Source organism: Strix uralensis, chromosome 11, assembly GCF_047716275.1.
Source record: "Strix uralensis isolate ZFMK-TIS-50842 chromosome 11, bStrUra1, whole genome shotgun sequence".
NCBI lineage: Eukaryota > Metazoa > Chordata > Aves > Strigiformes > Strigidae > Strix > Strix uralensis.
The window spans coordinates 13050829-13075947 of NC_133982.1; the positions used below are offsets into that span (position 1 = coordinate 13050829).

The following is a 25119-nucleotide window of genomic DNA, read 5'->3' on the forward strand; positions in this document are numbered from 1 at the left end:
TTGATTATTCGCTTTGTTTTATTCAAACGCCAGAGGTGAAGTACAAACTGTAGTTACACAGCATTTTGTGTCCTTAAAAACAGTTCTTGGTTACATAATTCCAAACAACTTTCAAAACGAAGTTGTTGAACAGTTTCGCCTAAAATGTTGGGTTTTTTCAATGCGTTTAAAAAAAGGATTTGAATTAAAGGATTCAGAAGTAAAAGCGGTTATATTTTTTTTCACTCTACAAAAAGGAAAGTGAGGATGCAGTTACAGATAGTTCACTACAGATTCCCATTTTGAGGGGACTAAAAGCTTCTAGAAATATCCTCAACTCCCAACGAAGCTTTTTCTGAACCATTAGTGGATCATTTAACCTGAAAACAACTGAAATCCTAAGGGAAGTATCTGTTGCATCTGGCTACAACTGCACATCGCACTGTTTCTAGGTAAGAACACAAGTATTACATAAAATTTACATGACAAAAATTAACAACAAAAATAGGGTCAACACATCTGCAGTATCCTTTCCTGTCCTAACACATCCACAAGACTGAAAAGAATGATGGAAGTTTTATTTAAATACGGTGTATTAAAATTTTAGAAAAAAGGGTCAGTAAAACTTAAGTCCACATATCACCAAAGGACAAAACAAAAGTTGTAAGCAACAATTTTAATTCCTGAAACAAATTAAAAACATACAGGTCCTTTAGTGTTTTTACAAAGACTTTCCTAAAGGATTGAAATAATTTTGGTGTAGAACAGAAAGGGAGGGCTGCTTTGCCATGAGACTAAAAATCAAAGACAAAACCACAATGCAAAACTAGCATTTGAGCGTATAACTTAAAAAGCACTGTCATGTGAACAATCACTACCGGTAACATCAAAAATATTATACATTTACTTCTTTCATCTCTTAACATTATAAGATAGGTTGGGCAAATACCTGGCACCAAAAAATTGATGCATGATAGTTCCAATACGTTAAACAAAATGTACTATATTAGAACATTAATATTTAAAAATTTATGTCGACTTCTCATCCAAATTCAGATGGCTTACCACTTTCTAGAAATCTTATTTACCCCTCTGGAAAAATTAGCAAATTACTGACTTCACCTTCTTTCACAGTATTCAAGGTGACTGAAACTTACTCCTAACGGAGAGGTGAAGATATTATTTGATATTGCATTCAAATTACTGTAACAAACTAGTGTCACATTTTTGCAAAGTCTCCCAGCAGTGTCAGAAAGTGTATCCTAGTTTTTCCAAAGCCCTGTTGCAAGGGCTCCCCCCCCTCCCCCCCGCAATGTAACAAGTCACTCCAGCACCCACCCGGTTTCAAACACCAGCAGAAATCTAACACTGACCTGAACGTAACTCCCTGTGAGTCGTATGAGGAGCTAATAGTTTATTCACCCTCTACTGATTCTTAATCTTGATTTCCCACTTGTAGAGTAACATTATTGTAAAATCTAACTATGGGCAGCACCCACATTGCTGTTTTAGCTTCTAGAAAGAGCAATCCAGGTGCTGCTATATTTGCTATACATTTTAATTGAACAAGTGTAATATACAATTCATATTTGAACATTATGCCATCCAAGTCCACACAATGTCCATCAATTAATCAATGTGATGTTGCAATAAAATACAAGATCTGATTTATCTAATAAAGTTCCTCATCACGTATCGTATCCGAGAGAGATCCAATGCCTGTAGTATCAGACTGAAGCCAGAGGCAATCGTAAGGAAATAACCAAGTGTGCTTTATGCAGGTGAGCGTTTTGACAGTATTTAATGGTTTGCAGCATCTGCTTGTCGAGGCCAGCCTTCTTCCTCAACGCCAGAGTCATACTCTTCTTCAGATGAATCTTTAGTGGGAGCCCTATAATTAAAACGAACTGATCAGATACTTTAGAAATGGAGGGAAAGAACGGAGACAGTTTCCATAGCTTCTGTTAAACATGCCACCTGCAAAGTGCCCCAATGACAAATGTTCTGACAAGGATCCATCTGCTAAATGACCTTCTGGTCTGAAAATGGTGCTGTGCAGATTTACACTACTACCAGTATGCAGTCTCATTACTGAAAATCAAAACGCTACTGAATTCAGTTAAGTCGTTTGATTTAATCAGTAAATTCAATATTTACAGCAAACGTGAATGCTCGTGCTCTACAAAACCACTTAAAGCAACCCGTCAATCAGTGTAAGCATAGTACTTTCCACTCCAACCACCCCCCTCGAGACCTAGGTGTGCCAAGCCAAGCTTCAGCACAGACACAGATGAATATAAAGCATATACCTCAGTGGAGAAACTCACTCAAAAAGGTTGTCAGGGCAGAAACCAAGTCAGAGTTCCCAAATTTCAGACCTGTGTTTTTAACCTGACCCATTCCCTCTCAGCCCCATCTTTTGTTCACTAAATTTTTTTTTTTTTTTAAATCCAGTTTTGTCCAGTGCTTTCAGCATTCCACCACATTATTACCATAATACCATCCTTACAACATTAAATTGATTATTTTAGCAAGAGTTCAATAAATCAATAGTGTGCCTTTGTGGCTCTCCACTCCTGCAAAAGCAAGGGAAAACTACAGCAGCCTGGAGCTTGCATTTAAAATAAACCACCTCAGTGGTAGAAAGCAGGAGGAAGGAAAAAGTTCCTTTTCAGAAATTTCAGTACAGCCACTATTAAATTTCAGATTTTTACTGTTAACTTACAATGCTTATAACCTACTTCTATTTCTACAGGTATACACACACACACACACACACAAAAGGCTTAAAGTAACTTCATATATAAGTTTATTTTAAAATTTCTATTTAAAAACTAAAGCAATACAAACCCAATGTCTCTAGGACAGAATAGGCACTAATTCAGCTGTGTACAGTATACAGAGAATTGGATCCTTTTCAGCTTGTGTGCATGACCTTGTGTTTATATACTTGTTCCTATAGCAAACATCAGAATACCTGTCCAGCTGTATTACTCATCTGTTCTGGTACTTCCATTATTGTTTTACCTAATGTATCCTGGCTCTTTTTTGCCTTCTACAACATCTTTGTCAACTTCCACGCATACAATGTCAGAATTGGGCACTTCAAACATGGGCTCCAGCAACAGCTTTTCCTACAAGAAAATAGAGGAAAAAAGTATTTCTGTATGCCCTCTTCTACATAACAATATGGTTAGCAAGTGATTTTCAGAGCTAGAGGGTTTTCTTGGAAGAACTCTGAATACTCAAAGTTTTAGAATGAGACTTACTGCATATGTATAAGACCCAGAACTAAGTGACATTTTGACTGAAAATTGTCACAATTAGGTCTGTACGCACAAATGTATGTAGCTTCATTTACTCAATACGAGACAATTTACTCACCATTATAGATCGAAGACCTCTCGCACCAGTTTTTCTGTCCAGGGCCAGTCTGGCTATAGCCTTCAATGCATCTTCAGTTACATTTAATTCACACTATATTGAGAAAAATGGTAAGTTAATTATTTAATTCATAACTCAAGTGTGTTGAGTGCAACAGTGTGTTACTGAAAATAACAAACAGTAGCTATTTGTTACAGACCAGGACATTTAACATTTAAGCTACATACACAAAGCTTCAGCTACACTTTATATTTGACTAACATTACCAGTACTGACTACGTCCCTTCACGTACAACGACTACAAGTACCTCTACAGCACAGGAAGCGGCTCTCGATGTCTGTTAGGCAAGGTCACAGATGTTCATTTGAACGTTAACATGAAGAACAGCTCAACTACTTCCAGATCATTTGCCCCACAAGGACAATTATCCAATCTAAACTGGTCAGGTTTTAACAAGTTAGCCTACTTTTTTTCAGAGCAGGGAAGTGCACACGTGGGGACAAGAAGTGATGTCACTTGATATTTTAGATCGCTTTAACACTGTATTTATAAACAAGAATATTGAAGAGTCATCAAATAAAAATTCAAACCTTATCCATGCTGAATAGTGCCTGGTATTGAGGAACCACAGCATTTCGTGGCTCAGTAAGAATCCGTACAAGGGTTTTCTCATCTAGGCTGTGCAGAGGAACTACAACAGGCAGACGTCCCACAAACTCAGGAATCATGCCAAACTCAATGAGATCTCTGGCTTCCACATGACGCAGCAAGCGATCCTTTTCTTCAATATCTTCATGTGGATCAGACTCTCCACTTATATTCGCAAGATCAGCTGCTGCTGCAGCTCTTCTGCCTTTTCCCATATTAGATGGTGTCCCAAATCCTAGATACTGCAAAACAAATGCATTAACTATTACAGTTCTGTAAGTTTTCCTTATGTAACTAAATCACATTCCATGTGCATTAAAAAAAAAAATAGACTGATTATGTCATTATATATTAACTTAAGCTTGATGAATGAATTACAGTAAAATTAGACCCCTTGCACTCAGGTTCTTCTAACATTTAATTCCCTCAGTAAAGTATCAATACATCACCCTAAGAGCAAGTTTCTCTGAATATAAAAAAAAATTAGTAACATGTCCTGGTAAGTTCACAAATACCAGTGACACATTTGGATTTCAGTCACTCCCCTGTTAGAAATAGGGTGTAGATTTTGCCAGAAAAGCTCTGTCCCCAGACATTAACACACAGAATAGTAAACTACATGACTAGGTATTTTAAGATAACAGCTTTTAGCACCATTTGCTCAAACTGTCTGAGTATCAATAAACATTTGGATATCAGTAAAAAAAGCTGCTTCTCAGTTTCATATTGGTACACTGCAACTGAAAGAAAATCTTATTATAATTCCTAGAACTGTTTCACATCTTGTTTTTAAGAAACATAGGACATGAGAGCAATGTAAAAAGTTTACCACTTAAGCATATAGTCCTCTACCAACAGCTTAAAACCTCCCCTCCCCCCCATTTTCCTATTACAGAATCACAGAACCATCTAGGTTGGAAAAGACCTTGAAGACCATCTAGTCCAACCATTAAACCATTCTCTATTTGTGTATGCTAAAAATTTCTCTGTGGAAGTAGAGACTGCTGCAAGCTAATTAAGCCTACTAACAATCAGCTTGTTCTTTGTTACCTTTCTTAGGCTTGACCTCAGGTTCCCAGATAACAGATGGAAAACCACTGCTCTACAAACAGACTTAGTGGGTTTACAAATATAGCAAGACCTTTATGAGTCAGTAGTGTGAACAGTAAATAAGGTGATAATTTTTCAGTTCAAATACAGCCTGATGCACTCACTTTCTCATTTTTCCTCCTGCTGATAATTCTGTCAAGACCATTAAAAGCACCAGAAGCTACAAAGAGGATGTTTGTTGTGTCAACCTGCACCGTTTCTCCACGTAGTTTACGAGAATTCTTTTCTGGAACATTTACTATTGTGCCTTCTAGTAATTTTAACAAGCCCTGCGAAGGAAAGAAGAAATAAGCAACATAAAATTCCACTGTGTAGCATCACATAAGGTGGCACACCATACTGCGCTTACTTTCACATATGTATTTACATTCTTTTAATCCCTTATGTCTTTATAGTAAGAGTATCTAAAGAAATCAGTTTTCCATGAGACAATCCCATTCAAGGATAGACAAAAATCTCCCTTTAATGTGACTCCCATGCACACTATGAGCTGCAATTAGTAATGAGTTACTTTAAGTTTTGTCAGAATAGAAAGTGTTATCTATTCTTGCCTATGTTATGCAACTTGCCATCTGAATGCTGCAGACTTTTTCAATTAAAATGTTTCTATGAAGCAGTCTCAAGTTGTTTTAGAGATTTTTTTTTTTAGTGAAGAAAGTAAAGAGGAAAGATGAGGCTTTCAAAGGTTAATAATTAAGGAACTGAAGAACTATGACTCTATACACTCCTGTGCTGACATACGATAGGATGATATGCAGACTTGATGGGCTGTTTGCTTACAAAGTAAAATCACCCCACGTTAGTACTTACTTGCTGAACACCTTCTCCTCCAACATCCCGTAACTGATGAATACCAGGAACGCTGCCAATCTTATCTACTTCGTCCAGAAAAACAATTCCTGCAGTGACAGAAAATGGATTTAAGAAAGATTTCACTTCTTAAGAGAAGCAAGAACTTATATACAAGAAAGAACATAATGTAAGACAGCAGCAGTCTGTTCTACTTCCATACTGGAGATTGCAAAAACGTATACAATCTTGTCCAACTAGGGACAAGAACAAAACCCACAAGATATCAGTAGAGCTCTTTTCATGTTTATTACTTCTGATTTAAAGTCTTAAAATTCAGGTACATGCCACAGGAATATAAATTACAGAAATGCTGGTGGTCTCAAAGTTTAGAGCACTTAGACAAATTAACACAGTCTAAGAATGAACTTCAGGAAATGTATTGTAAAAGTTTACCTTGCTGAGCTTTTTCTACATTGTAGTTAGCATCCTGCAGGAGTTTTGCGATGACAGATTCAATGTCTTCACCAACATAGCCAGCTTGAGTCAAGGTAGTACAATCACAGATAGCAAAAGGTACATCTAGGCATTTAGCTAGAGTCTGAGCCAGCAAGGTTTTACCTGATAAAATAAAAACTGTGTAACTTCCATACATTTCTTTGGAGCACACAAACCAACTATTTACTATAGGTTCATCATCACCACCATTAGACATTTTGAATGATGCCAGCATGTTCATATATTCATATAAAATATTTTCCAAGGAAGTCAGTTTTCATGAACAGTGTTTTTTGTTGGCAAGCTGTATTTCTGAATTAGACTAACACTACACATTTGAGGCAGCTTGAAATGCATACAGTATCAGAAATAAAATATCACACAATATAAAAACTAAAATACATGTACTTGCATAGATTAAATAAATCAGTAGTCCTTTGCAGACACTCAAGGTGCAGTGCAAAGTTTAATTGCTCCTGCTTTGAAGTTGGGGAGAAACAAAAATTAAAATATTATTTAGTGACTGTTCTCCCAAATAGTCTGCAAAATGTTTATCACTTCACTTATGAACACACAAATATAATTTCTCTTTGAAGCCTCCTTGTAAGTCATCTGTCCCAGAGGTCAAGCAACACTAACCACAGCATCTCACCATCCAAAGCAGAGAAACTTTAAATGTGTCTTATTTCAGTTTAGTGAAACATGCACATTTTAATCAGTTAGTGAATAATATAGGCATTTAAAAACAAAAAACCCCCAAAACCCAAAAAGAAAACCACATGACCAGACCTCCTTCCTTTTCAAGGTATTTAGCTCAGCTTGTTACCATGGCATGAAACACAAAAACCCAGTTTGGAATTCACCGTTTAGCCTTTTTTTTTTTTTTTCTTTTTTTTTTTTTTTTTTTTTTACACCAAATTGGAATAATCACAAAAGAAGAAAATCACTCATTAACAATCAAGTCTAAGAAAAATCTGACACCCATAAAAACATGCAGCTGTATACCTGATCCAGTTGGTCCAAGCAGCAAAATATTACTTTTTTCAAGTTTTATGTCGTCATTGGGTGAATCTAGTACTTCTCCTCCCCGTTTTTCCTGAGGTATCTGCTGGTTCATTTGTTGCTGCATTGATGCTCCTAACGCATTACCGTGTGGACTGATTCCAGCAATCTGCAGTAGTTCTGAAGAGAACAATAACAGTACTGTTTGAGCACTGACAAGGTCTGTCATTATCTTAAATACACAATAAAACTTTGATTCTTCTGTTTTGTTCTGCAAACCTGTAATTCTATCTATACAGAAGTTTACAGATAGGACTGCAACAGAAGTATGGCACAATTATTACAAAAACATGAGTTTTAATCATATTTTTGAACAAGCATGTATTTGCACATATGAAAAGAATTTCCAGTGGTACAGTGGATTATCTAAAAATACTCCATTAAAAACAAGAAATTTCCAGTCCCTACAAATTGACTCATTTTAACTGCAATTTTTTATTTTTAACAGATAAGAAGAAATAAACCCAAACTGTTGATCTCTATGATGAAAAAGTACAAGAGCTGGTATACTGTGACAATTACAAAAGCAATGCCCAAGTTAAAAACTTGTCTTAGATCAGTTGTTATAGGTTTTGTACACATGGATATAGACATTGAGCTGGATTTTCTTTTTTCAGAGCACTAGAGTTTTCATTGGTTTGCAGGGTAGAATATTGAAGACTAAGAAAACTGGTTTGAAGAGGTGTAACTGGGATTACAAACTGACCTACACTAGACCACAGAAGTTGTTCAAATAGCCAGTGAGAGTTCCGGTGAACTGAAAACAAACAGAACTGATCTCACTCAGATTAAGGGGGGAGGGGAGGAAAAATAAGGCATTCTGAGGTTCAAGGTGGCAGTGCCTTTTAAGAGCACAAATATCCTACAGAAAACAGTTGCCTAACTTCCCTTACTAGCTACCTCCCATCATATCTTGTGTGGCATTATTAATATAATCAGACCTCAGTTCTAAATTAAAAATAAATCTCAATTTCCACTTTAAGGACAACTCTAAGGACAGATAATTATTTAGCCAACTTCATAAAAGGCATCTTTAAATTTTACTTGCTTTCTACCTAGAACTAGATAAAAGAGTCAGATCCTAGTAACCTCTCATAAAAATATGCTCAGTGCCATCAATTAAATTTACTTACAGAAGAAAAGCAAATAGGATTTTACCTAGCATTTCAAACTAATGGTCACTAAAGACTAATCTACATTAACACCAAAGGAGTAGATGTTACAGAGGAGGACATGAGGAGAGAGTTCACTTACTTGTAAATCTGTACTCATCCTCCCGTCTTCTGATTTCTAATTCTAAGAGAGAGGATGAAAACAGTAACAAAAAATAAGTTTATAAAAGCTTATAAATTCTCCACCTCTTGCCCTCTTCTGAATACATCTCAGCACTGTGTATGAATGTATTTCTAACCAGAAATGCCCACAAATTATTTTTTTTGCTGTCAAAATTAATCCAAAACCTAACTTGCATGCTTTTAAAATGACAGCAAGCTTTCTACTACTTAAAACAGTAACAGTCTATTACCTCTGATTAGATTTTCATTTTAAAGCCACTTGTAGAAGGGGAAAATAAATGTTGTAAGATAATTTTGTTTTCAAAAGGCTTCCTTAAACTCTCACATTTGTATCTGAATGTTACAATGTAAGATTTCACATATTTCAAAGTACTATCCATTATAAATGTTCAGTGCCAGTCACTCTGGGTGTGCACCATTTTATATTCCTGTGGAGGGTCAGGAACTTCTCTGTGCCAGGTACACAATTCTCCTACCATTACCAGAAAAGTTTCCCCCCTTAGTTAAAATACTTGTTTACTAAATTCAAAAAACAAAGAAGACTGACTGCTTAGCATACTATTTCTTGCAAGACAGAACAAAACACCTTAAAAAAATATCAAGGTACACTTTGAATCAGAGACAGTCACTTAATCCTACTTCTAAAAATAAATTAGATCAACATAGCTACACACTTACTCAGTAGCAAAAGTACTGCCAAGAGTAACTGCATCTACACCTACAACTCTTGCTAGATATGGAACAATACCATGGTGACCAAGAGACGCTGCCAACAGCGGCAAATGAGGCTAGAAAGCTAGTTATTCATCAAATTCACTATGCAAGGTATTGTCTTCATGATCTGCATCGTTGTTTGCAGATTAAAGCTGCAGATTCACCTTTAAGCAGTAAATAAGATTAGAAAGAGAAATTTAGGAGGCTCACTTTATAAAGTTAAAGGAAAATACCTAATAACATGTGTCAGTAAAAAACGCTAACCATGGAATATGGTGGGCAGTACTCATGGCATCATAAACCTTCTGGATTACTTTTAAACACATCACAGAAATTTACATACAGTGAAAATTAAATTTAATAGAAATTCTGTTAGCTCATTCTAATTACAGAACATCTAGTGTCAAGGTAAAACGTTTCTCAGATTTCTTAAGTTAGAGCGCTGAAGTGGTAAGTTTTATTTGACCAGAAAAATACCAAACATCATACAAACCTCTCGGTGTTAAAGAAGTCTGCTTTTCAACTTCTGCGTGCTGTCTCAGGTTAGCTGGGATATTATTGTAGATTCTCTTGTAATGATTGTACACAGCAACTGAAAGCACCTTCTTGGCGAAACACTGACCAACAACGTATTTGTCGAGGTAGTTATAAATCTGAAAAATAACTCAATTTTAGTGACACTTCTAAACTACCATGCAGCAAAAAAGGAAGAATAGTATATTGTGCTAAAGGTGGACTTTGGTCTAAACCAATCACTACAGAACTGAGAAATAGAAACTCAGCATCTAAAATACATAATACGTTCCTATTGATAAGTTTACTTAAAAACGTGGCACTTCCACAGTCATATTGTGTCTGCAGTTCTCCCCTATTAATATTTAAACCCATTATCATTTTTACCCAAATTTGTAAGAGGAACAGAAGTGTCAAGAATACTTAATTTCTTAAGAATACTATCCAGAAGCCGTGTGCAGCTTCAGAAATCATTACAGTCCACTAGAAACTGTGAAACACAATAACCTCCCTATTTGAGAGAGGGAAACCCAATGGCGTAAGATGGGTCACAGCCACAAGCCAATCAGCCCAGAAATGGGCCAGATAAAAGGTTCTGCAGCTACAGAAGGAAGCTGCTAACAATAGGGTGCTTAATATGAGGCCATAGCAGGAAATAAAAGATACTACGGCTGGCGAGGGTTGAGGTTAGCCTCAGGGTCACAAGGAGAAAATGAAGGTACTGGACTTTAGTCACAAGACAATGGCAGAGGAAAACAAGCCCAACTACTCTGACTTACCTGAACAAGCTCAAACACATAAAGGAAGCCTACAGAGGGTGGAAGCTAGGACAGGTAGCCTGGGAAGAATACAAACTGTCCGAGCAGCCAGGGATGAGGTTAGGAAGACCAAAGCCCTGATCAAATTAAATCTGGCCAGGGATGTCAAGGACAAAAAGAAAAGCTTCTACAGGTATGTTGGTGATAAGACTAGGGAAAATGGGGGCCCTCTCTTGAAGGAAACAGGGGACCTGATTACCCGGAATATGGAGAAGGCTGAGGTACTCAACGACTTTTTTTCCTCAGTCTTCACCACCAAGTGCTCTAGCCACACCACCCAAGGGGCAGAAAGCAAAGTCAAGGACTGGGAGAATGAAGAACCACGCACTCACTGTAACAGAAGATCAGGTTCAAGACCATCTAAGGAACCTGAAGGTGCACAAGTCCATGGGACCTGATGAGATGCATCCATGGGTTCTGACGGAACTGGCAGATGAAGTGGCTAAGACACTATCCACCATATTTGAGAAGTTGTGGCAGTCTGGTGAAGTTCCTGCTGACTGGAAAAGGGGAAACATAACCCCCATTTTTAAAAAGGGAAAGAAGACCCACGTAACTACAGGTGTGCCTGACAAGATCATGGAGCAGATCCTCCTGGAAACTGTGCAAGAGCGCGTGGAAAACAGAGAGGTGGTTGGTGACAGCAAGCATGGCTTCACTAAGGGCAAACCATGCCTGACAAATCTGGTGGCCTTCTGTGATGGGGTTACAGTGTTGGTGGATAAAGGAAGAGCACCTGACATCATCAACCTGGACTTGTGCGAAGCATCTGACACTGTCCTGCATGACATCCTTGACTCTAAACTGGAGAGACATGGATTTGATGGGTGGACCACTCAGTAGATAAGGAATCTCCAAGTGGAGAGCAATGACAAGTGACATTCCTCAGGGGTCAGGGTTGGGACCGGCACTGTTTAACATCTTTGTTGGCATCACGGACAGTGGGATCGAGTGCACCCTCAGCAAGTTCCCTATCAACACCGAGCTGTGTGGTGCGGTCACACGCTGGAGGGAAGGGATCCATCCAGAGGGACCTGGACAGGCTGGAGAGGCCCGTGCAAATCTCACGAAGTTCAACAAGGCCAAGGGGAAGGTCCTGCCCATGGGTTGGGGCAATCCCAAGCACAAATCCAGGCTGGGTGAGGAGTGGATTGAGAGCAGCCTCAAGGAGAAGGACCTGGAGGTGTCGGTGGATGGAAAACTGACTGTGAGCCAGCAACATGCGCTCTCAGCCCAGAAAGCCAACTGTGTCCTGGGCTGCAGCAAGAGCCGTGTGGCCAGCAGGTCAAGGGAGGGGATTCTCCCCCTCTGCTCCACTCTCGTGAGACCCCCCTGCAGTGCTGGGTCCAGCTCTGGGGGCACCAACATCAGAAGGACACGGACCTGCTCGAGCGGTGCCAGAGGAGGCCACGAAGATGCTCAGGGGGCTGGAGCACCTCCCCTGTGAGGACAGGCTGAGAGAGCTGGGGGGGTTCAGCTGGAGAAGAGAAGGCTCCAGGGAGACCTTAGAGCAGCCTCCAAGGACTTAAAGGGGCTACAGGAAAGGTGGGAAGGGACTTGTCATCAGGAATCACAGTGATAGGATGAGGGGCGATGGGTTTAAACTGACAGAGGGTAGATTTAGATTAGATATTAGGAAGAAATTCTTCCCTGTGAAGGTGGTGAGGCCCTGGCACAGGTTGCCCAGAGAAGCTGTGGCTGCCCCCTCCCTGGAAGGGTTCAAGGCCAGGTTGGACAGAGCTTTGGGCAACCTGGGCTAGTGGAAGGTGCCATGAAACTATGATCACCTTTGAAGTCCCTTCCAACCCAAACCACTCTTATGATTCTTGTCCCCTTTATAATAATAGAACCTTTACAATCATAGAACCATTCTGTGATTCTATGATTCTCCTTGTCCCCTTCATCAGTGCTCTGCCAGGTCACATAGCTCTCAAAGGTTTAATCTTGAGTTAATCGTCTTTCTTGTCTATTGCTCTGTTACAGTAGACTGTTACACACGTGATGCAGATTAAGAAATAAAGCATTTCACCATGCTGTAATACAAGGAAACACTGGGATGAAATTAAGAACCCTACCTTTTTCGGTGGAGGCGGCGGCTTCTGCTGGAATGCCAATTTCACAGCTTCTGCTGCTGACTCGGGCTCTTTAATGATGCTCTTTTTTGTGTCTGCCTCCGACAGTACAACAAAAAAATGGTGACACTTTTCACACTTCACAAAACGGGTGGAAGCTGCAGAAAAAGTAAAACAAAATGGTAAGAGGAATTGCTTAGATAGCATTCATTCAGCTGCCCGAGTTTGTCATACACAGGACAAGCACCAGTAAGACAGCACAGCCACCTCTGTGTTTACACAACACTTCCCCTTCCTTCACCTTAGAAGCTTTAAAAGCAATTATTGGACTATGAAATTTGATAGAGATGTAATTTGCCCAAAAAGTCACAACGCAGGGCAGCAACCAAACAAGGGATTAAAAAGCAAAAAAATCTATTTCATAATTATTCAGTAGCACTATGCTTGAAAGAGAAAACTTGGCATCTCAGAGCGATGCAAAATTAATGAGGACTTCTAACTATGGAGGAATCAGTCCTAACTGTCAAACTAGCAGGCAAGAAAAAAAATTGTGGTTAGGGCCAGAGTACTCTGAAGTGCAGGGAAGCAGTGCACAGTCTCAACGAGAGCATGCAGCAGGTTTGGGGAAGGACAGCTGTGGCTGCTCCCAGTCTTTGCACCCCACTGGCTGTGGAACACTATGGAGCACGTTCCAGTCACCTAAGCCCAGGACACAGAGCACAGCGGGGTCACACAAACGGCTCATCCCAACAAGAGGCAGCTGTGGTATGCAACAATCAGGACTTTGTTTTGCAAGATCTGTTGCTTATTTATTTTTACTGTCAACAGTAGAACACATTTCTTTCAAATTCCAAAAGCCAAACCCTCCTACTGACAACTTTGTGAAGTATGTCTCAAGAAATCACGTTATCTGCAAAGGCTGGTTTCAAAAGCCTGCAAATTAGAACTTGCACTACTTTTTTTGTTCCTTTGGAAAAGCAAAGTTGAAATAATCAAAAACAAACAGAAGAATAAATTTGTAATTCAAGACAGATCTTTTCTGACCATTAATATGCTATTAAATGCAAATCATGTGCAATAGGACTGACTTAAAATATATTAGTAAATGTATTAAATTAAAAGCAATGTAGCAAAACCACATGAAAAATTTCAATGTCAAAACTTCTGAAATCATGAAAAGTTTTTAGAAAATGGCTTGAACACTGTAATACCAGCTGATTTTCATAACAGCCTCTAGCAATAAACAAGCTGCTTATTTATAACTTGCTGCCTCCCATAGAGCTGGGATCAGCAAAAGAGGAGCAGGTGAGGCTTTTTTTAATATTAAACACAACTTATGATGGGATAAGTAAGACCAGCAGATTATTTTAAGAATGCAGCACATAATACTGTGACCATCGTACCTTTATTAACACTACTCTAAAAGAAAATTTGTGTAACAGCTGCAAAGTTCTCCTGGCAACCTTCCAAATTACTGTTACCTGCCTGATGAGAACATGATGGAGAACCACTTGCATACACCCACCCCTCTTACATAGCTATTATTTACCAACAATATTGCAGGAAAAAAACCCCCAAACTTTCTCCCAACGCTCACTCAAAACACCTCTGATACTCTTGATGACTACAGTGCCACGAGGCTGCTTGTCCTTATGCAATGCTAGTAGTCAGCTTTATTAGGAATGGTTAAAAAAAATAGAAGATAAAGAGGAGGCTGTAAGAATACTACTGTGCATCTTTAAAACATTCACTGAAAAAAACTGTTGTGCAGAGTACCCTTTTATCAATTATTCCAAGCAGCACAGAGGAAGGTTATTAGAGATCTTCCTAATTTTGAGCAAGACAAATGGGGTCTGTGGTTACAGAGAAACTTTGATGTATGGGGTGCCTTGGGGAGGAGACTCAGTTATCAAAACACAGCTGTGAAACCAGCCAGTTTCTATCATCTACACAGCAATCTGGAAAAAAGTATCCATATGAGTTTTAACAGAACAAAAGAATTTGAGAAGTTTGCTCTGAAATGCAAGGAAACCAAGTTTAAGTATTGCTATCTCCCTGAAACTGAGCATTCAAAATTGTAAGCAACTTTGTTACTCTTAAACACTGGCATGTTTTCATATGTTCTTTCAACAAACACATAAAAGCACAGCAACGAGCCTTCATGTGAAATTACTTTACCGTCCTTAAGATGTCTGCAAATATTTACAGTGTGGTAAAATGCAAGTCAAGTGTTGGTTTTGATTCAGGCAACGTTACCACAGAGGCTGTATTTGCAGAGAGATTTCTAAAGTCCGTATGTGCTGACCTTGCCAAAGAGAAAGGCCGGGTTTTTACAGTACATACAGGAAGCCAAAACAATTGGAGGATTTATCTTAAAAACACTTGCAGCGAAGAGATAATGGGCCACTATTAAACTGCTGTAAGTTAAAAAGACATCAGGAAAAAGAGAGCTTCTTGCCTATTAAGTACGTAGAGTAGCAGGGAAGTCTTGCTTTGGAGGATGGGAGCCAACCTGAAGGCATCAAGTGGAGACAGTAAAAGCAGCGCCTAGATAAGGCTTCTCATGTCAATCAGCTTTACAGCTGTTGGATTTCACTCTACATCTGAGGCTCACATCTTCTTTTGCTGATCACAAAACTCTCCTTAGAGTCTTACAATCCAAAACAATACAGGAACCGCTGAGAAAGTGTGTCAAAGCAAAAATTCCTTTTGGCTTGCATCATATTCTTCCCTCAATTGTTAATTACTGGAAAACTATTGCCGAGCAAATGCTTGTATCTGCAAATCTTGCATAAAGTGAAGCCCTGTTAAAAACTCCACTGGACAATCAGCTTGTCACACTGCCACTCTATGGCAATTAATTTACTAGTAAGGGTGGCTTTTATTCAGTATTTTGTTTCCCTACTTCTCTCAAAATGACTGAAAAACCTAATATTTAAAAACTAATACAAATGCTAATTGTATACTTCCCTTTGGCTTTAGATATTTACTTAAGGCTCTGCAGTTCAGTAATTCAAACCAGAATTGAGAAAATTCACCATTTTTTGTGACTAAGCAGCATCAAAGGATTATCTGAAAAATCAAGTTACAGTCTGTTTAATACAAACTGCAACCCGTTCATTTTGGGCAGAACAGGACGGAATTTTTTTTTCTTATTAAGTTTGTTTTCTCTTTTAAAATTGTTTTTAAGGTAATTAGAACTTAGCTCTTCCATTTTCTAACCACTTTATATTCTACCGTTTGGCTGGGAAGCAGTGTGCTCAAATTAACAGACTAAACCAGAACGACAGAGGTCAGAGAAAACTTGACCGTGACTTACAGGAACTTCTGAGAAATTAGAGCAATTATGATCTTTGGCTTTATTTTTTTAAGTTACCAATTAATAGGAAACTGATGACTGCTGTTCTCAAGATGAAAAAGGAAAGTCTGCTCTACTCTGTTATCTGGTGACACTGTGCTTAGTCTGAACTAGTAACAGACTTCATTTAAAGGCTGTAAAATCCTAAAGCCTCAGAGTAGAACAATTATTCACAAGCAGACTTTCTCATATTTTGACTTTCAAGCTTCTGACAAATTTGACCAGCAGCAACAGTGTTTTCACAAGTACAAAGTGGGTTTCCAGTGCCAAGCTGCTTACAGTGCATGTGCCTTCGGATGCAGCAGTGCCAGCGCAGTATCACTACTTGTGAATCTGAGATTGCATATACTAGCCATTTTCTCCCATAATGTTAGCATGAATCCTCTTCCTAAGAAAGTTTTCAAGCATGCTTAAAGATTCCTAGTGACGCTGACAACATCACACCTCTGCTTTCCAGAGGTACACAGCACTTCTTCTACTCTGGGGCAATGCTTGAATGGTATTTCCAGATAAAAACACAAACTTCAGTAACAAGGGGAGCAAACACACCAGTGAGGCGAGAGAGTTTCAAAATGTCCCTGTCTGCTCATGAATCATGTGGTAAGAAAGTAAAGGAGATTAAAAATCCTCCCACTGTTTTCAACCAGACCTAGTCCAGGTCAACATATTGAACACCACAACAGATTGTATTTCTAGTTCCATCAACTAGTGCCAGATTTTTCAGAAAACCTTGTTGCCTATAGTTTCAAACAAAAAAAATGCTTGTTATTTCTTGAACAAAAAATAGTAGCCTTTATCTGATGGTTTTGTCTAACATAAATACATTGTTATTACAGAATTGTCTTGTGATTCATGATGTCTGATCATTTTTATTAAAGTCATTTATATAAGTAGCAGCAACTAATAGCACATCCACTTATTTTTATCAACTGCGATATTAACAACTGTTGAACAAGTTTACGCTGACCTTGTCTTAAGCTCCTTAGTGCACAAGTCTGACTATGACTTGATACCTCCTCCTTGAGCCCCACCAACTAACAACAGGTATTTGCTTTCTGACAACTATTTTCTAGGCTGGTCTCATTAGCACTGAAATAAGGAGAAATGTCTTCAAGTCTGATAAGCATAACCGGTATTAATTTGGACTGTACTTCAAAAAAAGAAGCTATTGCTGCTGGACACCAGGCATCTGACACATTTTGGATTTTCTATTTGGAATGTATCACAGATCTGACTTTGCCATAGCAGACCATTCTAGTAAGCCATCTGTCATGTACTAATTCCTCTGCTGTATAAGCATTTTGGTTATAGTATACACAGGATTAAAGTTTTATAATTTAGTAAACAAAGGACAGACAGATGTACATATATATATAAAAGTATATATTTATATAATAGACAGAAAGAAGTGTCAGTAGTTAAAATGGTGGTGTTTATGTGAGCATCTCTTCCACTGCATAAAATGTAACAAACTATTTTAAAACTACATATTCTCAGTTGCGGTCTGAATTCCACTACCATACTCTGCTCCACCACACATCATAGGAAATTACACAAATGTATCCATAGAGACAATATATGCTTACGCCAATGTGGCCAAAGTAAGCATAACAGAATTTTTGACATTGTATAATTAGGTAGGCTGAAGCTTAGCTATCAGAACTACATTATATCACAGATACAGTCACATCCACGTCTATTTAAGAAATAAAGTATTCATTAAAACTTACACACAAAGGTCTCCACGTGTGTGCACAAGTCACCACACTTCGGGCAGCGCAGCTGGTTCCCTCCTTTCCCAGAGCTTCCAGAGCTTGACTTTTTACCACCCCCCTCACCGACAGACTTCTAAAAAAGATTTCCAGACAATTAGCCCCAAACAATGGAGCTGTCACATTAGGCATTTAGCAGTGTGCTTACGGAATCCAGTAATGTGAATATTGCAATAGCTGAATCACAGAATAACTACTGTCAGAATTTTTTCAAGGCTTTGAAAACTTGGAACACCATGATATAAACATTTTGAAGCATACGCACATCTGCATTTCCCATGTCTGCCAATTTTGGATGCCCATGGAAGAGGCATCCCACATCTACATCAGAACTGCTTCACTGGCACTAGAACAATAACAAGCTCAACTGTGTCCAGAATGTTTTAATAGTATATTTCAATGTAATTTATTCTAAGCCCAGAAAAGAAAACAAATCATACTTATAGAGAGTGTAATTTCATTATCGCAACTGTGTTGACTCTAAGGGTTTCTGAAGCCACAACTCCTCTCACGTCCTTGACAGATGTAGCTATGATGGCAGATGGCTGTAGGGTAGATACGGCCTATAAAACAAGCATCTCAGAAATTGCTTGAAAATATTTTACTTTTTACTACTAAGGCAAGTTCCCTGACAGAGACATACTTGCCTTTCTCCATGTTACCCTGGTTAGTGATGTTCAAGGTTAACATTTTTTAAATCTATATCCATTCTGTGCCTTTGAACTTTGATTAATAATAAAAGGTATTACATTTTAGGAAACAGCAAAGATCTCTTCCCTTTTCTAAAGCAGTTCCCGATTTTTTTTAAACCTAGCTTACCTACTCATTTCTCCTTACAACCCTTATCAAGAAAAAAAAGACTATTAAAAATTTTTTATCTTCCTTCATTTCTTAAAAAAGTTTAATCTGAACCTTCAGAACACCCCTGTGTCATCTGGACAGTTTCTCAGATGTCACAACACACCCTACTAAGGCACACCCTTGTGAGCCTGTGAACTCTTTAAAATCTTATTTGCTGACTAAAGAGCACTTTTATTTTCAGGTAATCATTTAACTGAAGAAGCTGTTTATTAACTATATAATTATAGAAAAAGACAAGGATGAAAATAGATTACAATTTAATAACAAGAATAAAGCTAGTCTTTTCACAAACTTGTCTTCCTTAATACAACTACCCAATCAGCTCTGAAAACAAAACCATTTTAAAATGTACTTACTTTAAAAAGTCTACTTGGGAGTAGTAGGCTTTTGAAGGAGAATAATTCTGATTGCTACCCTTTTCTGAGATCCTGAAAACCGGCTGAGGATTTGTAACATTCTACAAAGTTTTCAAGTGTCCCTTTACTCTAGGCAAAATATTTAAAAACTGGTAAAAGCATTATGGGATATTTATAAGATTTATCTGCTAACAAATTCACAATACAATTTGTTTTTTCTTCACTGCCAGTTGTAACAATTTGAAGGAAATGTCAAGAGTTAGCAAAAATTTCAAGATGATTCTAACTTTAAGTAAGGAAAAAACGTTTTATATACATTATTGAAAAACCTAATTCATGGAGATTACCTTGCTTCCATCTCCAGAACCATCCTTGCTTGCACCGTCCTTTGAAGCAAAATACGCTGGTGTTTCTGAAAAGTTTCTAAGAGGAATTCGTCTTAAGGAACAAGTTTCAAAAGTCCCAAGTTTTCCTAAAACAGGGATGCGTGTACGACCACAAGTAATACCTAAAAGAAATTGAAAACATGAAAATTAAACATTAAAAACACTCTAGTTCTAATCCCAATGCCACCAAACCCCAGAATGTATTTACATTAAATGAAGCTCAAAGGTTTCAGCAACAGAATTCAACTCTGAACATCCAAGTTTCAGTTATCCAAAATAAATTCTCTTTACCACCTTAATGTTCATCTCATTAAAAGCTGCCTGGATTGTCCAAAACGACCCAAAAGTAATTCCAGGTCCTCGAATTTCAGAGAATTGAGTCCAACTGTGTCATAAAATAGGCAACATCCCAGTTATGAAACTGATCCTCAGAATGATAAATGCAATCAACATCCAGCACTTATTGTGAAATAATTCAACCGCTGAAGTAAAAGAGAGACCTTTGCAGTGTCTCCTTATTACACAAAAATTACTAAAGAAGTGTCTCAGACTCATGGACTGCATGTCTGGATTTGGTTTTCACTTGTGAACTCTCCTAAAGACTAGTTACCAGGAATTTGAGGTACCACTTGACAAAAAAAAAAAAGTTGTCCCGAGGAAAACTGAAAGGTCGTGTCGTATTTGGCACATAATTCAGTGTAATCTTAACTTTGTTGAAATAGCTTATTGCCAACATGAAAACTCACTGAGAAACTAAACAGCCTTTTCCTCCTCTTGCAACAGCAGGCAGGATTACATTTCATGACTAGGTATGTCGTGCCTGTGATTGCAACATCTCTCAACATAGACAAGAGCCTGGAATCCATCTCATCTCTCTCAAGTGAGAAATTTCTCACTTGCTCTCTAGTTTGGAGAAGAACTCTGTGACTTATTGATAGAAGAGCTATATAGCAACAATGACAATTAAAAACTTGCTGATAATACATAGTTTTACTGTCAGAGACATGAGAGAATCCTTCCGAAAACTCTTCTAAAAATGAATAAAAACAGTGAGAAGGGCAAGAGGAGTACAGTTCATTTGCTTGGAAAGAGGTAACAATGACAACCAAGAGCTGGAATCTTGGCTGAAAGAGGACATCTAAGAAAATTCACCTTGCTACTATAACAGGAAAACAGAAAAAATAATTTAAAAAAGCATTATAGACAAGATTACATTTACCAGTGAAACTCTCACAGGCTTCTGCAAAGCCACAACCAAGAAGACAAGTGTCAAATTAGATCTGAAGTTGTTTTAACAACTCAAATGCTGCTTAAGACTCCTGAACCTGAAGAAGATTTGCAGTTATTCTTAACATGACTAAAAATGTAATCTTTTAAAAATCTGTAATAGCAATACTTCTGTCTGTAAACGTGAGGGAGGAATAATGATCAATGTGCTTTCCAATTTTAAATTCTTCTGCTGAGTGCCACCACAACACAGCAAGACATTTTAGATTACATGTGATAAACTATGAAAATATCACAGTAATCTCAAAAATACTGGCTCATTTTCACAGGCAGTTGTGTTCCTTCAACTGAATCTGCAGAGAACTCTTGAAGAGTACGTGCGCCAAGTGCGCTTGTCAGCAGAGAATAAGCTGTGGTTGGTGTTTATAATGCAATAGCTGTTCTGCATTAATTCCCTGTCTTGCGGGCTTATTCCTCATAGATGCTTCTTTTACTGAGATTTGTTTTCTCAGTTCCCCTTGGAAGTGGTAGAAGACTCCTTAACAAAATTTAAAAAACAAACCACCTCACCTCCCCTGAACAAAACCCAAAGTCACAAAACTTTTCTGCAATACAGGGAGATTTGGCCTGTGAAGAAAGGATGAAGATCACTGATTTTAATTCAGAGCGCCCCTGGGATGCAGAAAATACACTGAGAACTGTATTGCATGACACAGGGTCAAGTAGTGAGCTGGTAAGTGCCACGTTACTGACTGTGCCCATCTATTGATCACAAACACTGCAGCTGTGGGGCTTCACCGCCAGCAGATCCAGGCTAGCCAGCAGCATCACACCTGCACTGTAACACTTTTGTTGCTGCTAAATTGACTCTTACAAAAGTCTCAGCTGGCCAGCCTTTTGGGAACATTAAACTCACCCTGCTACACATGCTGAACTCTAAAGAGTGTAGATAGGCTAAAACAAGAAAAGAAAAAAAAGCATATTACTGCTATATCAGCTTGTAGCTAAGTGTGAAAAGCCTTATCCCTGTGCTTAGCTTGAGGTCTGAGTGATACTTTTTTGACAAAATATCATTGTACAATTAAAGAATGAAGCAGTAAAACAATTATCACTACTTTCTTGCATATAAATTAGCCCAGAGGCAGATTTCTGGGAGAAATCAACATTCCAGCCCAATGCCTGGCAACTTCCACTGAACGATCCAGATACTGATAAATGCTCAAATCTGCAACAGCCAGCTAGCACAGCGGTATTTGCTCACACACACACAACTGGCAGTCAGGGCAGGGATGGTTTTCTGAAATGGTAAATTTAAAGGCCATGTACCTAACATAGGAATGTTGGTAGCAGCAATGGCACCTATCCAGGGTGTTCAAATTATCGTGTTAAGAAAGAATGGGAGGCTCCTTTACACCTTATTAACCTTTAATTGATACTTGAGGAAAGAAATGCTGACTTTTGGGCCAAGCTTCAAGTATCTTGGCAGAATCTATTGCCCAAGGAAACGACAGGGAGATTGCGACAAAAGAGAAGTCTCCTCTCTGTCCCACACAACACCTGACAACACCTGATCGACCTGACTGACCCGTGCACTCCAAACACCCTCAAGTTTGTACCAGCCAGCAACAGCAAAGTACCTGGCAGAAAGCATTATCTCTTGCAATAAAAATGCACCAAAATAAGATTTATTTTTTTTTAAGAACCTTCATGGAAAGCTGATGCATAAATAATCTTAGTACTCTGTAACTGCGTTTCTGTTTCATTTGTTCTTTTACATATCCATTTTCAATCTTAGTTCTGACAAAAATATACAGATTTTAAGAAAGATAATCCTGAAGTTAATTCAGACTGTTACTTGCTTTAAAGTCTATTGTTTCAGTGGGTTTACATAAGGCCAGACAGGCTGGAATTGAAACTACTGGTTTAAGCCTTTCAGCACAGGTGACGTCAGAGATGTAAATGCAAAGTCAATTGCAATAAGTTAACTCACCTCTTGAAGGGAATAAATCAGCTCAGACTTATCAGGCTATTACTGAGGGTACAATCATTCAAAACCCTGTGGCATATGTGGCAGTAGCAGAGATTTTCAGCACCATTTGGGAGTGGTCTGCCATTCACTAAAAGCAACACATGGTATGTCAACTCTCACTACCCACAAGAACGCCACAAAAAGGACAAATGTAGTAAAAGAGTAACAGCCACCCTCTGCTTCAACTTCCAGTAAGCGGTTTGCACAGTCTCGCCCTTCTACCAAGTTGGAAATAATTACTTTTTGCTAACTGAGCCCAAGTTTTTATGAGGAAATATTTCAAGTTTAGGCTTTTAATCAGTCAAATAATTAAGCTCATTTACTAGAACTGCAGGGTAACACACACTGGACGACTGCTGCTGAAAAATCACTCTCGTGGAAATAAACTCTATTCTCGCATTACATTTCCCAGAAGATATTTCAACGTGGGCTAATTTTCCAGAACTTCGCACCACGTAATACTGCCCTTAATCCTGACATGCCACCGGCTGTCCCCTCGCACCACCCAGGGTGACACTAGCAAAAGATTAATAGAAGGGAATAAAAAAAAAAAAAGGAGGCCGAAGCAGCCACCCGTTGCCCAACCGAGCCCTTATCGCAACGCTGCAGCACGGAACTCCCCAGGCCAGCTGCCGCCGGGCGCGGGGCCGCGGGAGGGCTCGTCTCCTAGCCCCAGGCAACGCCTCCGGAACGCGGCTGCTCCCCGCTGACACCGCTCCGGCGGTAACCCGGCGGGCTCCGCTCTCCCGGGACCCCCCGGCAGCGGCGGGCTGGAAGGGCGCGGAGCGCTGACAGCCGTGCGGCGGCGGGGAGGGAACGGGGCTCCCCCTCAGGGGAGCGGAAGAGGCCACCGCGCTTCGGCCCCGCGAGGGCCCCGGGACGGAGGGCCCGGCCCGGCCCAGCCCCATCGGGGACAGCATCAGGCCGGGCCGCGGCGAGGGGAGGACGGCGGTTACCTCTCCGCGCGGAGGGCAGCGTGGAGCCCAGGAGGCGGGCGGCGGCGGCACAGCTGTGGCAGGCGGACATGGTGCGGCCGCGGGCCCGGCCCGCTCCCCCCCGCCGCCGACTAGGCCTCGCTGGCGGCGGTGCTACGCGCCCCACCCGCGCCGTAAACACCCCCTCCCCCGCCCGGCGCCGCCTCGCTGACGGCAGCACGCTGCCGCCCGGCGTCACAACGCACACCGCGCTGGACTACCGCTCCCAGAAGGCAGCGCGCCAGGCGCCACGGCCGCCACAGCCCCGGCGGCAGCGCGGGGCCTCATGGGAGATATAGTCCCGGGGTGAGGGGCGCCGCGGGCCCTCCGCGTTGCATGATGGGAAATGGAGTCCGGGCAGCGGCGGCCCCCCGCCCCCGGGACTCCCGCGGTCTCCCCGGCACGCACGTTATTTCGGGAGATTCCTGCTTTTTAATTCTGCTTCCCAAAAACAACACGAGAAAAATACTTCCCTTAGATCCCTGGAATATTTTTTTAAAAAGCCTTTTGTGGAAAATGAAACGGCAGCTGAAAGCTTTTAAGCAAAACGATGCAACTTTGAGAAAGAGATGAAAACGATGCCTTGTGTCACGGGGTGATCTTCAGCCAGGAAACAACACTGTGCATAAATATATGTATTATCTAATCAAATTTATCCTTTAGACATAGCTTGTGGAGAATGAACTTACAAGTGGCAGGTGACTATTGGTCCGTTTCAACTCACCTTCAACTCCTGTTTGTCACCTACTAATTAAAGGAAGCTACCTGATCCCAACTGGTCTTTAGAGGAAGGACTCAGAGACAGGGATGCATCACCCGTCCCACTCCTCAATTACCTACAGCAAACACCATTAGACCCCACGAACAGCAGGCAACACACCGTGCTGCTCGGCCGCATACAGCACGAACACTGAACATCGTTTTTAAATTCTACCAAGCTCTGGGTGGATTTTAACCCTTATGAAATACAGGTTTAACGCCACCACCTACAGCTGGACAACAGCCAGTCTAATTTTAACCTGCATTACAACCACCACTGTGTTTCCTTTTGGGAGTTTTTTGAGGGAGTTAGGCAGGAACAGCAGGTTAGGCTCAGGGACACACATCAATAGAAGCGGTTTGCCTTGCAATCACACCTCACGATAGCACGGAGGGAACTGCGGCTGCATCTTCTGTGGGTTCCATGTGCACGCTGAAGCAAACAGAGGTTTGCTACCTGGTTCACTCACGGCACCAGCTGGGGATCTCGACTTGCCTCTCTGAGCTTCCCCTT

At 39.9% G+C, this 25119-nt stretch overlaps 1 protein-coding gene across 2 annotated transcripts; it reads right to left on the reverse strand.

Annotated features, from left to right (window-relative positions):
- Positions 1-23982, reverse strand: CLPX (caseinolytic mitochondrial matrix peptidase chaperone subunit X). Of its 2 annotated transcripts, XM_074880746.1 has the most exons (14): positions 23829-23982; positions 19578-19738; positions 17972-18089; positions 12887-13041; positions 9974-10133; positions 8726-8767; positions 7415-7591; positions 6368-6532; positions 5933-6021; positions 5227-5391; positions 3955-4254; positions 3364-3456; positions 3007-3113; positions 1-1870 (listed from the first exon to the last, which is right to left on the reverse strand). In XM_074880746.1, exons 1-14 carry the CDS (start codon positions 23896-23898, stop codon positions 1780-1782), a joined length of 1893 nt encoding a protein of 630 aa, XP_074736847.1. In that variant the 5' UTR covers positions 23899-23982; the 3' UTR covers positions 1-1779. The 2 variants fall into 2 exon arrangements, with proteins under 2 accessions (XP_074736847.1, XP_074736848.1); XM_074880747.1 differs by lacking the exon at positions 8726-8767.
- Between the last annotated feature and the right edge of the window lie 1137 nt (positions 23983-25119).

What these genes read in the sequence shown, in the direction of transcription:
- CLPX (XM_074880746.1), bottom strand. Translation starts at nt 23,898, where the DNA reads ATGTCCGCCTGCCACAGCTGTGCCGCCGCCGCCCGCCTCCTGGGCTCC. An exon ending in CGCCGCCTCCACCGAAAAAG is followed by an intron (nt 10,134 to 12,886) that starts GTAGGGTTCTTA and finishes GTTATTTTTCAG; the next exon opens with ATTTATAACTACCTCGACAA. An exon ending in CACTATTCAGCATGGATAAG is followed by an intron (nt 3,457 to 3,954) that starts GTTTGAATTTTT and finishes TTCTCAATATAG; the next exon opens with TGTGAATTAAATGTAACTGA.